The sequence below is a fragment of the Pristis pectinata genome, chromosome 17 (genome assembly GCF_009764475.1).
Source record: "Pristis pectinata isolate sPriPec2 chromosome 17, sPriPec2.1.pri, whole genome shotgun sequence".
Classification (NCBI taxonomy): domain Eukaryota; kingdom Metazoa; phylum Chordata; class Chondrichthyes; order Rhinopristiformes; family Pristidae; genus Pristis; species Pristis pectinata.
Window position 1 is genome coordinate 29,911,803 of NC_067421.1, and position 17,281 is coordinate 29,929,083.

The 17,281-nt window shown below is 39.9% G+C and overlaps 1 protein-coding gene across 1 annotated transcript in view; it reads right to left on the minus strand.

The window, feature by feature from the left end:
* LOC127579325 (tetratricopeptide repeat protein 28-like) overlaps positions 1–17,281 on the minus strand; it is a 603,896-nt gene that overhangs the window by 48,878 nt on the left and 537,737 nt on the right. Inside the window, 1 exon segment of the mRNA XM_052032043.1 lies at positions 1,009–1,188. Within this exon segment, the coding sequence (XP_051888003.1) occupies positions 1,009–1,188 (180 nt within the window).

Genomic DNA, 17,281 nt, shown 5'->3' on the forward strand with positions numbered 1-17,281 from the left:
AAAGGTCGTTAGTGCCAATCTAGCATACAATTTAGGATGGATTAGAACTTCTAGGCAATTGTCAGCAGGAATGTGCTTGCCTTATTTATTTTCCCCTCCTTACATACTGACTTTTTCAGTCTAATTTTTCTTCAATTCACATGTTCTTAAGGCATCTTCTGTAGCCAAGAAGGGTTGGACCTTCACCAACACATTAGTGCAAGCACTATAAACTATGCAAGAGAAATTGAAGGTAAACATTACTTATGCTCCACAATATGGTCTCAGATTTTCCACATGAAAAGTGTAAACTTGGTCAGGTTAGAACAGAATTATAACGTTAATGGAGAAAACCAAAAGGGAGAGAGAAATATCATACTGAGAGGCAAAGAGGAGGTAGATCAAAATTAACAAGAGGCAGAAATAAGAGTGAACTGTCACATCCTATGGGATCCACAGTCAAGGTGAGAAATGGACATGCTCTAGAGAATAAAACCCAGGCGGTCAATCCAAGGATTGATGTAGATGTACGAGGATGATGAATCTGCCAAGGTTGAGACTGTACTCCTGTCCTTCGTGGGAATTCAGATCTACAGTCAAAGTCAATGCTGGGGAACAGAGTGCAAGCAGTGTCATTATAGAAATGCAAAACATGATACAGGAATACAAACAAGATCTACTGACAGGGATGTGGTGCAAGTTAGATAACTTGCCATAAAGGGGGGAAGAGGTAAAGGAAATCATTCAGGATCGGTACTAGGATTCAAGGAGGTGGGTGCAAAAGAGAATGTTTGCCACAGCAAAGAAGTCCTGCGCTATCATTAAGCTGAAGATAATATTGGCTTGAAAGAATTAAATGAAAACAGGAATTTTTAGATAAAGCAGTTGACAAGAATCCAATGGCATGAAACCTGTACGTAAGTAGCTGGCTTAGAGTACATCTCACTACCCAATGCTTACACAACGAATTTTATTGAAACCTCTCACACATGAAGGGAGGCACAGTTGAGAGTTCTGATGAATTCCTACCCTGGGGCTTGCTTGAAGGGCCCGGATTGAGGGAACAGCAATGATACTGAAACGTTCATAGAGGTACTCATTAGAGGAGCTTCCTTTCAGTAGAGCGAAGGGAATGAGATAGAGTTCCCCTTCCAGGACTAACACGAGTTGACGATGTCGGCCAACAGGTCCACTGGAGTGCATTAATCCCTAAAGAATCAATTAAAAAATATTGTTATTTATATAAAATAACAATCGTCCTTGTCTTTCACTCAGTTACAGTGGTGAAATTAAACATTCACAATATCTCCCAGTTGTATTAATCAAGGTGAACAGTCACTTCCTCCTTCCTTGTCCACTGTACTATTACCTGGGGCTCCTTACGAGCAGGAGAGCAATGAACTGGCAAATATCTGCAACACTGCCACCCACCCTCCTCCACAACTGAACAGCTAAAGCTCAAAACCAACATTATGGATGAGTTGCTTTGTCTCAGAAGATGCAAGTGCCATGGTAGTTTTATAGTTACTGTATCATTCACTGGATTTCAAGTAAAAACATAAAATGCCAATCCCTTCTTGTGGTACAGCACGCACCCCAAAATAACGATGTGCAAGACAAAGGGAGAATGGTGAAGAATAAGAAGCCCAGAATCCAGGTATGCTTTCACCCATGTTGGGTTTAAGTGTTCCATTGTAAATCTTCAGTATATTCAGAATTGCAGCATCTGCAGCTTTTTGTTTTAGTGCTATACATCAGATTATTTTCCCCACTGTCTTGATGCCAAGGCACTCAAATAATTAAAGGATAACAGGATAGATGAGTACTTCAACAATTTCAAATACAATCCACAACAGAAGGTTCTGAATTTTTCTAAGCTTCATTTGTCTAGTTAGCTGGTCATTGTACTGCCATAAATTTAAGCTAATTGTAACAGTTTGACATATTTACAGCCACAGTTATTACATGAAGCCATTATATTGTATCAACACCTTGAGAGAATAGAAGAATGCTTGAAAAAATGTGGCAGATGTTTTTTTGCATGTAATGATCTTTATGGTGTGCAAAATCCTTGCATTTATTTTTTGTTGTTAATTTATCATAATAATTTCAAAAATACAAGAACAACATTACTGCCATAATAATACAGTAAATAGTTGCCTTGTTTTCCTCTGCAAACCCCCACCACAAAGGAGGATCCTGAATACCCCCACACATCATATTGGTGTGCTCATTACAGAGTGTGACACAGGGTCAGCAGCCTTGACAAATACGAGCCCTGGGAGCCCAGCTTCTTGTACGACTCTTCTCCGTTTTGACATATTGTTTACAAGTACCAGCAATTATTCTGGAGGGCTTCTCTCTGCCAACTGCCCACAGATGCCAGACCCGTATGTTGTGCTGCTAAATATACCATTGTGGGCAGTCTCAAGTCCCTTTGCAGGCATGGAGGTGACAAGCAGCAGCACCTTACTGCAGGGCATGCCGTCTTCCAGAAACCAGCTAGCATAATTTCAGCCTACTTTCTCTGCCAGCAGCAAGAGCCATCAACAGCATAATGGTGTTTAATCCCTAAAACACACTGACATGTGCCTGGTAGATTTCCATGTGCTTTAGATGTCCCCAGAGTTCCACATTTTCAATGATACTTTAATGCTTATAACCCATAAATAAAATGATACAGGCAATTTCCATTTATATGCTGCTTCAGATCACGTGACTTCATCACACTGAGAGACACTCTGATGCACTCAATAACCATTACAGAATTAAATAAACAACATTATCATCTTTCCCACAGCTATTATACACTTAACTACCCACAAATATTGAGGATACAGCAATTGCTTTAGGACCTCGGTTTTTCCTTTTTGCAAAACAATATCTAAAAGTGGGCAGTAGATTTATTGTATGGGTACACAGCGCCCCGAGTTCATTTGGAGACTGATATTGACTTGCAGCACCTCTGTGAGCAGTAAGAGGCTTCCAACACATTGTAATCAACCAATGGAGTTAACCTTTTATGCCATACATCTTTTAAAAACTGTTCATTATATAATTGCTGGCCTCGCAAACATCTGCAAAGATGCACCTGTGAAGATAATAACGATGTTGACCAGAAACCATAGAGTGAGGCAATGCTTGTGAAAGAATGGCAGTGACGTAGCCTGATTAGTAATACTGGATGTTTCAATTCAATAAGGATGAATTAAGGGAATTAAGAGTGATGAGGAAAATCTTTTATCCAACGTGACTGGAATCTGGAAGGCACTGCCTGCAGATATGGAGATTCCATTGTGGGGGGAATTGGACAAATATATGGTGGAGAAAAGTGTGTAAGGTTATGAAGAAAGGGTAGGCTGACGGGTGGAACTAGACTGTTACTCTGATGGAGAGCCAGCATGGATATGGTAGCCCAAATAGCCTCCTAACTGTGCTACAACCACTCTATATCTCCATAATAATTAAGAAACTCAAGTCTTCACACTCCTGGACTGCAGTCACAGCCTCCCCCCACACAAGGATTCCTGCTAAACATGCTACAAACTGCATGGTGATGTCACTAGGCACCCCTTTCTTGTCTTGCCCCTAGATTCTCTGTTGGCCAATCGGAACAAATTGGTTTCCCCTACTGAAATCACTCAGGACAGCCAAGATACAGAAAATCCCACAAAAGACAGGACTGTTTATTAGCCCCACTCCAAAACATCAGCCATAATCTAGACTGAGGTAGCACTGAACTGTTGGAGGGCCACCTTTAAATGGAGTGCAAACACGAGGTGAAAGTAAAAGACACCATGGATTACGGCACAGCTTTGTGGGCCGAAGGGCCTGAATTGTGCTGTAATTGTTCTATGTTCTACTTCCAAGAAATGCAATGGAGTTTCCATTGGTGCTCTGGTCCAACATCACTAAATATCGTTTCCTGTCATTTCTTAGACGTCTGTTTGTGAGAGCTTGCAGCAAACAAATAAGCTGCAGTGTTTCCTACATAGCGACTAATCTTCAAAGTAGTCATTCAGCTATAAAGCACTCTGACACATGCTGATGTTTGAAAGGCAGTACAGAAAAGCACCTTTTTTTACTGTAACAGGTGCTGTCTTTCAGTTGAAACATTTAAACAATGTACCAGCTATGAGTCAGGTGGATGCAAAAAATACTGCAGAGCTATTCAAAGAACACCTCAGAGCAGTACTGCCTAAATTTCCTCCAGTAACTAAATTTCCCCCAGAAAAGATGAATAGATCATTCTTTTTACTGTTTGTGGGACCTGCTTTGCACTAATTAGTTGATGTGTCTGTCCAGTGGCTGCTAAATTCTTTTGAAATACCTTGAAAATGCAGGAAGCACTATAAAGCACCAGTTCTTTCAGTACCTCCATATACATGGCATTGAAAAGTGGCACTCAGACTAGATCAGTAATACCTTTAATGACATCAGTCCTTCAACATGTAAAATCACCCACAGCATCCACAGTGAAGATCTCAAGTTGCAGTTATGAACATCTGTTATTTTTGCTTCAAAATGCAAGATGCAACCATGGCTATTGTCTGTGATCACAACAACACATGATTTCTCACTGTTCCCTATCATTCAAATGAGTGAATATCCACTGTTGGTATTCATCCCAATTGCACGGCTAGAATATTATTCAAGAACAAGTGCCTCCTCAAAAAGCAACAATCCTGTGGTAACTCTGTGAAAGGAAACCCCTTCAGAACCAAAAAAGCAGAACTTGGTTCCAGATATCAGGGGTGGATTCACTATGTCCTCTGCAGCTTACTTCATGTCTTGGAACTAGTTATAATTACCACTCCTTATCCAAGTTTTTGTAACTTCCAGTGTACCTACTACCACCTAGTAATCTTCAACAGACATTTCAAACAGACATATTTTACAAAGTATTTGCATCCTGTTCAATGTGATTGCCTTCAGTTCCTGCTCTCTAGGAAACGTGTCTTAACATTTTATGATGCTATCTGTCCATATTCCGTCTGGGAATTAGATGACAGGAAAGGTCTAGGTATCACAACAGAAGTGAGTGATTCTGTCTCTGAGTACGGCCATAATGGTCATTGGGATATTTCTACTGGATGAGGAGCAATTGGCAGTTCAACAGAGCCCAGCGTACGCACAACTTGCTAATACCTCAGGCTCTGGAATGATAAGAATAAAAGCAAATATATGGGGGAATTGACCTTCCGGTAAGGCTGTAACTCTTCCATCCAATCAACATAAAATGCACATGCTTAACAAGCCATTTAAGTAAACAGAAATTACTGATGATAAGGCTAGAATAAGACTGGTGAAAACCACACAACTTATCTCAGCTGATTTGAGAAAGAAGCAATTGTATAATTCAAGTCAGAAAGTCATCTAAGCAAGCCTTATGAACTCAAAAGGAATGTGACCATTCAGATCAAACCTTCCACATTCCCGTTGTTTTTTCAAGCAGTGAGCTTCGAGTTAATGGACTTCCCCACACATTCAAAACTCTTTATAATTCTCCAGTTATTTGACCTTGCGATCAGTTGACTTCAAGCACATGGTAAAATATTCGGATGTTATCAAAGCCACAAAATCATTTAAACTCAAGGAAATATTTCAGTAATTAGGGGGAAAATTCCTTCTCATCATCCACCATGCCCCTAAAGACAGACAGCTGGTGATCAATTGTCTTCATTTTTCTTCACTTTAATCAGTTCTTGATATGCCTGGTGTCCTTGTTCGGCATTTGTCCTCATTTAAATATTCCTGCAGATGTCTCAATCATCAGTAAATTAGAAGACAGGCAAGACACTTGCCGGTCCTCTTAATATCAGCGACAGGCATCTTCCTATTTTTAATACAACCAGACTCATTTGCATTGGAAGTAAGCCATGTCCTATATTCAAACAACTCAATCTGTTTGTATTAATTATAAAGGCAAATTTAAAACCAATATGCTCGACTGAGTCAAATTAGTGCATCATTTTGTTAATCGCTCTCATATAAGATGCAGCTTTTCTTGTCTCCTCAAGGAAGAGTAATTTAACTTGCAAATTTCTCACTCGAAAATAAAAGTTAATTCTATCATGGCCTCTCATGCATGATATTGCTCAAGCTTGGTTGCATTTCTTCAGGTGACGCCTGGGACTCATCTGTTTTCATTTACTAATAGCACAGCTGGAGATGACACTTTTGAGATTAAGGGCCCACAAAGCACAAAAATGTATCACTCAATAATTATATATATTCATTATTGAGCTTTATAAAGGAGTTATTATTATCCACAAACTAAAATACAGTTGGAAAATAGAGCTGAATTTCGCTAACATGGGAATACTATCTAATATTTTGTCATCAGTATTGAATATTTTTAAGGACTACGTATAACAACTAACCTGCTGAAGTATACATCACTTAAAAATATACTTCATTTCCACATCTTAACTTCCAATTCCTTAATCATTCCTCTGTAATTGTCTGTCAAATCCATTCACATGAATGTACATGCATCTTAAAAGAAGTTCCTTTTTTTAAACAAAAGAGCTAACATTAAATGCTTTAAAAAAACAGAGCTATCTACTTGTTTAAGTATCATTACTTTGATGTAGTCCATCATCTGATGGCTCATAGACTCTGTGGTTACTGTCTGGAAGGCTGCTTCTGCCTTTAAACCAGTTCAGGCAGTGAAGCTGCATACCAACAAACTCACAAGCTAGTTACTGTCAGCCTCATGAGTAACACCAAACTGAGAATAAAATATTGTTGGGAGTTGTTACAAGGAAATATTACACTCCAGGGTTTACTGAAGTAGAGCCTGTGTGGTTTATTTTCATTATCTGAACCAAGCACATCACAGCTGTGTAAACATTTCCAACCCTGTTTGTCTGTATTTTCTCAATTATTTTATCTCTTCCTTTCCTGTCTGAAATTCTGCCCGCGCAGTAAAACCTCATTCACATACAGCAGACCTGCTTCCAGCTCTCACCAATTCTGCATTATAACTAGAAGTGTGGGGACATTTCTGTGATGATATTTTCTCAGACCCAGAGAGGAAGGTAATCATTCCCTGAACACTGTCCCCAAGGTAGCCCAACTGAGATTGAAAGGTCACTATTTAAGGAATGGCAAGCCAGCTACGTGCTGATACATGTAACTCAGTGAAGTAAAGGAGAATGAAAATGGGGCTTTGTAGGTAAGAGTGGGTGAACTGCATCACAATTTTACAGCTGCTGAAGTTAAAATTTACTCTTCTAAACTCCAAGACAGTACACAAATATATATCACCCAAACACTGCTTGCTTTTACAATATATAATTTATGATTGACATATTATGTCCTTCTCATCTGAATTTTAAAGTCAGAGTTCACATTCTCCATTTCCATTGTTAAATGCCATAATCATCATTCAGGAATTTTCTGAGGTGTCAGGTCACATGATAAAGGTTTTTATTTATTACAGTGTCATACTAGATCAGTTAACTTGGAAACAGCCTCTGCTATGAATATTTTACTCCATGCCATCAGGTTAAAACATTCTGCTACATGATGCAACAGGGTAGATTTTCATCCTCACCCTCCTGCACGGTAATGAGGCAGCTTGTTATCAGCTATCCGTTATCGAGCCTGTATAATATTCATTTCATTAAAATGAAGATGCAAGCCTAATCAAAGTGGCATTCATATTAAAGTAGTTGGAGCCACAACATTTGTGTTTAAATATAATGAAAAATTGAAAATACATATTGCAAAATATCATCAAAATTTTATCCATAGAATTATCCATGTCTTTTAACCTTTTAAGGAAGACTTTTTCTTCAAGGCTGTGGACTTGCACAGCAGTCTATGCTCAATATGTTAGACACAGTGAAAGCCCGGGGTATTAATGGAATTAACATGTACCATCCTTCAGAATCATTATTGAATCTACTTTCAGCACTACTTCCGTCACTGCAATCCAGGTCATCATAACTTGTTGCTTCAAAACAATTCTCACCTCTCTGGTGGGGGCTTTGCCAATTACCTTGTACCTGTATTCTCGACTTACTGCTCACTCTGCCACTAGAAACAGTTCCTGCTTATTTACTCCTTCTTAATTTGGAATAACACTGTCAAATCACACCTTAATCTTTTCTGCTCTGAGGAGAATAATCCCGACCTCTGTGCACACTTCACGTAGCTGAAGTCCCCAGTATCATTCTATCATCCTCTGCAAGGTCTCGGCATACTGTCTAAGGCATGATGCCCAGAAACATTGAATAAAAAGTTGTCAAGAAATTATAGTAAACCATCATAAACTACCATTGGGTCCATTGGCAAGCTGACTTACTGACTGGCATTAAAAAAACAGCAGGGTAAATTGGTCGTCATACAGGGGCGGGTCGATGGTGAGGGAGTCACAGAGGCACTGTGGTAGGAGATTGTGGGAGTGACAAGTGAGGAGGATTCAAACATTGCAAGGATGGGAGAAGCTCAGAATCACAGGGACAGGATAACTGGAGATCACATGAGGTGGGGGAGCCCAAAGGTAGCGGGGCAATGGAAACTGGAGACCATTGTGGGGGGGGGGATACTCGGAGACCACGGAGATGGAACTGTCAGAGATTATAGGAAGTGGAGACTGCAGGACAACACGAGGAATGGTTGGAGATCACAGGGCTGGGATGGTCAGAGTTCACAAGGGGAGGGGTAGCCAGGGATATGAGGGGAGAATCATGGATCTGTGAAGAGATACATTGCTGAGCCTGGCAATAGGAGTGCTGTGAATGCACTTTTCTTGTGGATCTGACCCTTCCCTCTCTCCCTCTCTCATTCCCAATCCCTGGGAAACCCATCCTCCACAGGAAATGAGGATTGCAGGCAGGTTAAAGTCAACATTGAGAATTGAAAAATTCTTGACATCACACCTTTGCCTCACCCTGTCATCTTTGAGGTTAAAGTTAGTCCCATTCTTCTATATGCAAAGCACAGATTTTAATGCCTTTTTTCTGAAACCCAACTCAACTTGTCTGGCCATCTTTAAAGATCTGTGTGCATGAATCTTGAGATCTTTCCATTCCAATATGCCTTTTAAAATTGGACCATCTAATTTATATTGCCTCTCCTCATTCTTCCTTCTAAAGGCGAAGTTGTGCCCTGCTCTGCATTAAACTTAATTTGCCACAGATCTGCTCAGCTCATCTGCTCAAGTTTTCCCAAATATCTGGTGTCATCTTCCTTGATACTTCTCCCCTATTTCTGAGTTTTATGTCATTTGCAAATTTTTGATTGGAAAGGCATAACCAGTGACTTTGCCCATTCTATAGTGCACATTTATAATTCCAAATTACAGACCTTGTCTACATAGTTTCCGTGTGTGAATGAAACATCAATTACTTCCTGTTGACTGAAAAAGCTTTGAAACGTGTGAACTAATTATTTTTCTTTGTTTGCCTGATCACAATATAAATCATTTACCAATCAAGTCAAAAATTTAATTAAAAAGTATCACGGAGCTCTCTTATCTCAGTAAATAATGGCTCGTGCTGAATTCTGGAACAGGCTAGCCAGATATAGTAGATCTAATATATAAAACATGCTTGCACCCACTTTCTAATCACTACTTAACTAACTTCAATTTTCATAATATTGAGTGATTCCTCATCCTCACTGCCTGTAGTGTTGACTACTCAAATACTCTCCATGCCAGACTCCCATCTTCTTCCTTGGATAAATCCAAGCACCTCTGAAACCCACAGCTACATATCCTATCACCAAGTCTTCTCATTCATCATCCACCTGCTCACTTACCTGCATATGATCCCAGTTCATTAAAGCTTTGATTTGAAAGCTACTAACCTTATCTTCAAATCCTCCCATTGTCTAGCTCATCCTATTTATGTAACCTCTTTCAACTGCACAATACTCCTTCCAGCATGTGTCTACATTTCTGGTCATTTGCAACTCCCCAAAGTTATTCTCTTCATCATAGGCAGGCATAGCTCCAACATCCAAGGTACTCAGCTCCAGGATTTTTTTCCTAAACTTCCTTCCTTTATTTTCTCCTTTACGTCAATTTTGTCCCTTTGCTCAATGTTACATTATGTGTGAAAGCACACTCCCAAAACACCACAGGGTGCATTATTATGTTAATTATAATGCAAGCTATTATAATCGTGGTTCAAAAAACTGCTGACAAATTTTCAAAGATTGAAAGTTAAAGCAACCACACGATTATTTTATATTTCAGAGTCAAAGAGCTGGAGACACAAGAGACTGCAGATGCTGCAATGTGGAGCAACAAACAATCTGTTGAAGGAACTCAGCAGGTCGAGCAGCATCTATGGGGGAAAGGAATTACTAATGTTTTGGGTGGAAACCCAGCATCAGCAACACTATCCCCCCCCCCCCCCCCCCCCCCCCCCAACCACAGATGCTGCTCGACTCACTGAGTTCCTCCAGTAGATTGCTTGTTGCTTAAAGACTTTGGCTTTTGGCTTAAAGACAAATCCTGTGAAGGTCCGATATTGCTGCTGTGAGACTGACAACTCATGAAGAAGGAATTTCCTGAATGCCCTGCAAGATTTAAATGCCAGACTCTCTCAGCACTCATGATTCCGAAATCTACAAAAGCAGGCAGATATTTATTTTTTTGGGGGGGGGGGGGGGTGAATACAAAGATCACAAGAAATAGTAGATCTCTTGAGTCTGCTATCCAGTAAGTTTATAGCTGATCCTGACAACAACTTTCCCATAATCATCGACTTGCTTCATATCCATAAGTTTATCTATCTCACCCTTAAATATATTCAATGTCTGAGCATCCACAGCTCTCTGGGGTAGAAAAGTGAGGATAAAGGAAAGATCATTGGTAGGGAGAAGAAAAAGGATGGTTTAGTCTGGAGTTTAAATTTGATGTTAAGGAAGGAGGTGGTTTTCAAAGGTGTTCAGGGGTGTGGATAGTACAAGAAATCATGGAAGATGAGTTGGGGTTTTACTTGGTAATTTGTTGACCATGGAGTAAACACTCCCACTCCTCCTGGCCATAGACGATGCCTGCTTTCAGCTGTCAGATTTCTCTAGGACTCAGAGATCCAGCTGCATTTGGCTAAAAGTAGGATGACTGGTCAAATGTAGGCACATAACTCATTATAGCTTTATAAACACCCAATCTGCTGGCCACATGTCTCTCGACTGCCAATTCTCTTCCTGCCTTTGTTAAACCACAATGATGTATTTGAAGTGGGTTCAGCTCCAGACCTCATCACTAGTTTGGTCTAAACATGGACCAAAGAGCTGATTTCCAGAGGTGAGATGAAAGTGACTGCCAACAACATCAAGGCAGTTTTTGAACCAATGACCAAGGCTTCCTGGTAAGATTGAAATCAATGGGGATCAAGGGGGAAACACTCCACTGGTTGGAATCATATCCCACACAAAGGAAGATTGATGGGCTGTGGTTTTTGGAAGCTGTTCTTTCGCCCCAGGGTATCACTGGAGGAGTTCTTGAGTGCAGTATCCTAGGCCCAACCATCTTCAGTTGCTTCATCAATAACCTTGCTGGGACTTAAGAGGTGAAGTGCAACTGATGAGATTGCTTTGAGTCAGCTAGACTTAATGGGCTGAATGGTCTCCTTCTATGTTGTAAGGAAATATGGAATCTCTATTGGATCACCATGATATGATGAGAACCTTAAAGTTGACAAGTGACTCTTTAACAGCGTAAGAATGGTCATCAACCATAGTATGGATGATGGGTAGAAACAGCCTTGTAGCATTTGCTTCATATACCCTTAATACAAACAGATTTAACTACATGCAATTTGAGATGGAAGCACCAGCAACTATCTTCAATGTAAAAGAATTCCATCAGCTCCTATCGGGATGTCCCCTTGTACACAGTAAAAATAGCAATCCATTTATGGCAATGTTGGATCCAGTGATTCCAGCAATGGAGCACTGAGGTGAACCATTCCTGGATGCCTAGGTTGACAGTTTTGGTGTCACTGTATGATTGCACAATTGATATAAACTACCAAAGTAAAATGTAATCACTGATACTTTGTCCAGGTTACTACATGAATTGCATGATATTGGATGTGGAAGATCAATTTTTACACTGCAACTTGTCAATGAGGATTTCCCTGTTATAGATACTGAGACAGAGAGGTACAGCCCAGAAAGGTGTCTAAATGGAGATTCACAGTCATATTATAAAACAGAAGGCTTGAATTGTCAATGGACCAAAACTGAAATGTGGATATTAAGTATGTATTCCAAATGTTCTCAGAAAAGGATTCTAGCCAAGCTACTTGCAAAATATAGTGGCATCATTAACATGAAAGCCATTGCCAGGAGTTTTTTTAATATTGGCCAAATTCTGATAAAAGGTTAAAAGTTGTATTACTATCTATGATTTGCCAGCTATGCAGGGCAAATACCACCTGAAGCACTCCTACGACCATGGAAGTGACTGATTCAACATTCAGTGACTGCATGTTGACTTTCACCAAAAAGTGAATGTCGAATGTTCTTGTTGAAGCACACTTAAAATAGATCAAGACCAGACATCTACGACAGCAGGTCATACCATTGAAGAGTTGAAATGGATTTCTGCACGGAATATCAACAGAAGTTATGCCCAACAGAGAACCACAACTCATCAAGTTACTTTCAGAATTTTATGCAATATATTCACTCCCCTATATCTGCCTCCTTCTAGTGGAGCAGCACACCGATCTGTACATGTGATAACAGAAACTTTGAAGAAGAAAGTGGTCCAAGGCTCCTTTCACTTTCTGATGAATTATTGATTGGCTAACTTCATGTTTAAACACTGTACAATGCTATATTCTACGACTAATTTCACTCTAGCATCAGTGCCTTCACAAAAGGTCGAACTTGCTACAGAGTAGAGAACAGAAGGACAATGGTTGAAATAAAAGGCATTGACTTGAGGCAATGAAAAGCAATTGTCATTAAAGTGAATGAGCTGGAGTCACCAGACCAGTGAACAAGAGTAAGATTCAGCAATGGGACCTTAGTGAAGTAGTCAGAATCTGGAGTCCAAAAAGATATCTGTTACATTTCAGAAATAGCACCAGAAATATTCATGCCAATCAGATGATTACAACAAGATAATATCAGCAAATGCTGAAGTGATAAATTTGGTGTACTTATGTAATCACGTAGTCATAGAATGTAATGATATTATCACACAATGTGAGCACCCCTTCATCGTGCACCTTGCTGGTAGATCACAATAAAATACACATCGGTTTGAAGCTTCTGTGTTCTGTACGTAATATTTTGGTTGATGTTTGCTAGCATCCTCAGCATAATACAAGGTCCACCCAAAATGCATTACACCAAGATCCTGGGATTGCAATTTACATTTAGGAAAATTTGAATTTCCAAAATCTTTCACACTAATTTCTAAAGCATTGTACAGGCAGGTCTCACCCACACAACTCACCACGGCACCAGCATGACCACTGGAAGTTTCTACCAACTAGAGACTCATAGAATGTTCTCCTCTGGAATATTTTAAAGAATGGAATATCATTTTTCAAAACAAAATAATCTGAAATCATTTGTCCTATCCCAATATATCCATGGAGTAGTCCAGTAAATCTTCTACAAATATTTTTTTCAGGAATTTTAAACTGCAGATGCTGGATTACCACTGATTAAAAATGCTGTTTTTTTTTAAAACCAAAAAAACATTCAGTTGTATTAAAATTCATAAAGTTTCTATTCTTAAACATCTTAAAGAACGTTTCTTGAGGCAATTTATTTTCAAATTATGCATTCAAATGCTTGCCATTTGCTTTAGTGCCTGTCAGATTTTGCAATCTATGCTGTAACTTTCCTGTGATTTTATGATAAATTGTTATGGCCAAAAGCTTGGTTAAAAAACACTTTGAAAACTAGTCCCATTTTTTTTTGTTGACTGTGCCTGAAGCAGAAACTCTGTTCCCCCATGCCCCTCACCCCCTCCTTATTTTCTCAAAGAAATCAATTAGACTTCTCCTACATGCACTAATCAACGTTGGCAAACCAGGAACCCCTCCAATGTTATCTGATTCAGGTCTTTGCTTAGGCTGTCAACCCAGTGCTGGAGACACAAGTAGACAGGGTGGTGAAGAAGATATTTGGCATGCTTGCTTTCATTGGTCAGGGCAATGAGTGCAAGAGTTGGGATGTCATGTTACAACTGTACAAGTCATTGGTGAGACCACACTTGGACTACTGTGTGCAATCTGGTCGCCCAGCTATGGGAAGGATATAATTAAGTGGGAAGGGTGCATAACAGATCCACAAGGATGTTACCAGGACTGGATGGCTTATGTTATAAGGGTGGATAGCCTGTGACTTTTTTCCCTGGAGTGTAGGAGGCTGTGGGGTGACCTTATAGAGGGATATAAAATCATGAAGAGCATAGGTAAGGTGAATGATCACAGTCTTATCCCCAGGGTAGGGGAGCCTGAAACTACAGGGCATGGATTTACAGTGAGAGGGGAAAGATTTAAAATGGACCTGAGGGGCAACTTACTCGCACAGAGGGTGGTGGGTGGGGTTGCCAGATGAAGTGGTAGAGGCTGGTACAATGCTTAAAAGACATTTAGACAGTTACATAGCTGGGAAAGGATTAGAGCGATATGGGCCAAACACAGGCAAATGGGATTAGCTCAGGTAGAAAACTTGGTTGACATGGATGAGCTGGCCAAAGGGCCCTTTCTGTGTTGTATAACACTATGACTCTAAAGTTACAAAAACCAAAATCAGTTACCTTAACTTACCTTTATGATAAAGTTGGCGACTGCATTCAAATCAACGTGCCAGCTATGTCTGGCGTTAAGCAGAGGACCCCATAGTTCAATATATAATGGATTGCCCCTGAATTCAGTGGTGTGTCCAGCGTACAGTGAGATCACACGTGCACCCATATCGATATGCAACCATCAGCTAGTTGTCAGCGCGACCAAGCCTCATGGTACGTCACATAACACATCATCCCAAATGTCATTAAACGGACGATCCTCCAACATACCACAATCATCACTATGTTAAATATATTTGCAATATCTCAAAAGAACTACATTAAATGTGAAAAAAACACTTTATTCTTGTCAAGCCTTTTTTGTCGCATTTTGTTAATTATCTCAAGAACCACAGAAGCAAATATCATTGAAGAGGACACTGGGGAAATAAAATGTGAATAGTTTATAAAACTAGCCATGGTTTACATGTTATTTTGTTTGTCAACATTTTGCAATGCTTAAAGTTTTAAGTAAGGTTATAAGCCAAATAAATCCAGTTCGATATTAAATATTTCATTATGGTATTATTGGGCATTTGTGTCTTTTCAAAAGCAATGTTTGATTTATTACTTCAAGGCCTCATCCTCTCCCAGATGCTTTCATCTCAGTTCACATCTATATGTAGTTTTCAACCTGTGCCTTTCTTGACTGCTGCTAACTGAACTTGTACTGAATGCATCAGGATGGTTCTGTTACTTTAATCATTTTCTACCCCCTTTTCTGCAAAAGGAAAGCTGCATTACCTTCTTATTTCAAGTGATTATAACATTTGCCTTGGAAGCTAATTTAACAGTTTCATTCAGGTAATGTTTTGGATCTAACCAATATTAAGTCTTCAGGTTTATTTCAAAGAGAAAAGGATTCTGCACATCTGTATCTGATAACTGTGTACAGAGTTTCCATATTGGAAGAGGAAATAATTTAATTTTCTTCTCTATCAAAATAGGATAAGAAAAACCATCATATTTAAGAGGAAAAAGGTTCTGCTGAGGGAATTTGAGCAGCTAGGGACTAAATTAAAAAGCAAAATAAAAAAGGTAATACTCTCTGGATTGTTACCTGAGCCATGTGCAAATTGGCACAGGGTCAATAAGATCAGAGAGTTAAATGCGTGGCTCAAAGATTAGTGTGGGAGAAGTGGGTTTGAATTCATGGGACATTAGCACAAGTATTGGGGAAGGAGGGAGCTGTTCCGATAGGATGGGCTCCACCTGAACCATGCTGGGACCAGGGTCCTGGCGAATCGTATAACTAGGGATGCGGATGAGGCTTTAAACTAAATAATAGGGGGATGGGTTCAACAGATTGGAAAAGTATGAAAAAAGTAAATGGGAAGGAGAGCGCAGGAGAGGTTAGTGAAGTCTCCAGAATAAAAAACAAGACAGAAGGTTTAGCAGGGGATAAGAACTTAACTTCAGGAGACAAATTTGAGAAGAGGTTTGCCGAATACAGGACTGTAGGTGTTATATTTGAATGCACACAATATACGAAACAAGATAGATGAGCTTATAGCACAGTTAGAAATTGGCAGGTATAATGTTGTGGGCATCACAGAGTCGTGGTTGAAAGATCACAGCTGGGAGCTAAACATCCAAGGATACACATCCTATTGAAAAGACAGGCAGGTGGGCAGAGGGGGTGGGGTGGCTCTGTTGGTTAAAAAATGAAATAAAATCCTTAGCAAGAAGCGACATAGGATCAGAAGATGTAGAATCCTTGTGGGTAGAGTTAAGAAGCTTCAAGGGTAAAAAGACCTGATGGGAATTACATACAGGCCTCTGAATAGTAACCAGGATGTGGGGTACAAATTACAACAGGAGACAAAAAAGGCATGTAAGAAGAGCAATGTTACAGTGGTCATGGGGGACTTCAATATGCAGGTAGCCTGGCAAAATCAGGTTGGCACTGGATCCAAAGACAACGAATTCGTAGAATGCCTATGAGATGCCTTTTTAGAACAGTTTGTGGTCGAGCCCACTAGGGAAAAGGCAATTCTGGATGTGGTGCCGTGTAATGAACCAGATTTGATTAGGGAGCTTAAGGTAAAGGAACCCTTAGGAGGCAGTGATCATAATATGATAGAATTCACCCTGCAGTTTGAGAGGAAGAAGCTAAAACCAGATGTATCAATATTACAGTTGAGTGAAAGTAACTACAGAGGCATGAGAGAGGAGCTGGCCAGAGTTGATTGGAAGGGGTCCCTAGCAGGGATGACGGTGGAGCAGAAGTGGCAGGAGTTTCTGGGAGTAATTCAGAAGACGCAGGATCATTTCATCCCAATGAAGAAGCAGCATCCTAAGGGAGGATAAGGCAACTTGGCTGACAAGGGAAGTCAAAGACAGCATAAAAGAAAAAGAGAGGGCATACAATATTGCAAAAACTAGCAGGAAGCTAGAGGATTGGAAAGTTTTTAAAAACCAAGAGAAGGCAACTAAAAAAAGCAATAAGGGGAGAAAAGAGGAACTATTAAGGGAAGCTAAGCCAATAATATAAAAGAGGATACGAAAAGTTTTCTC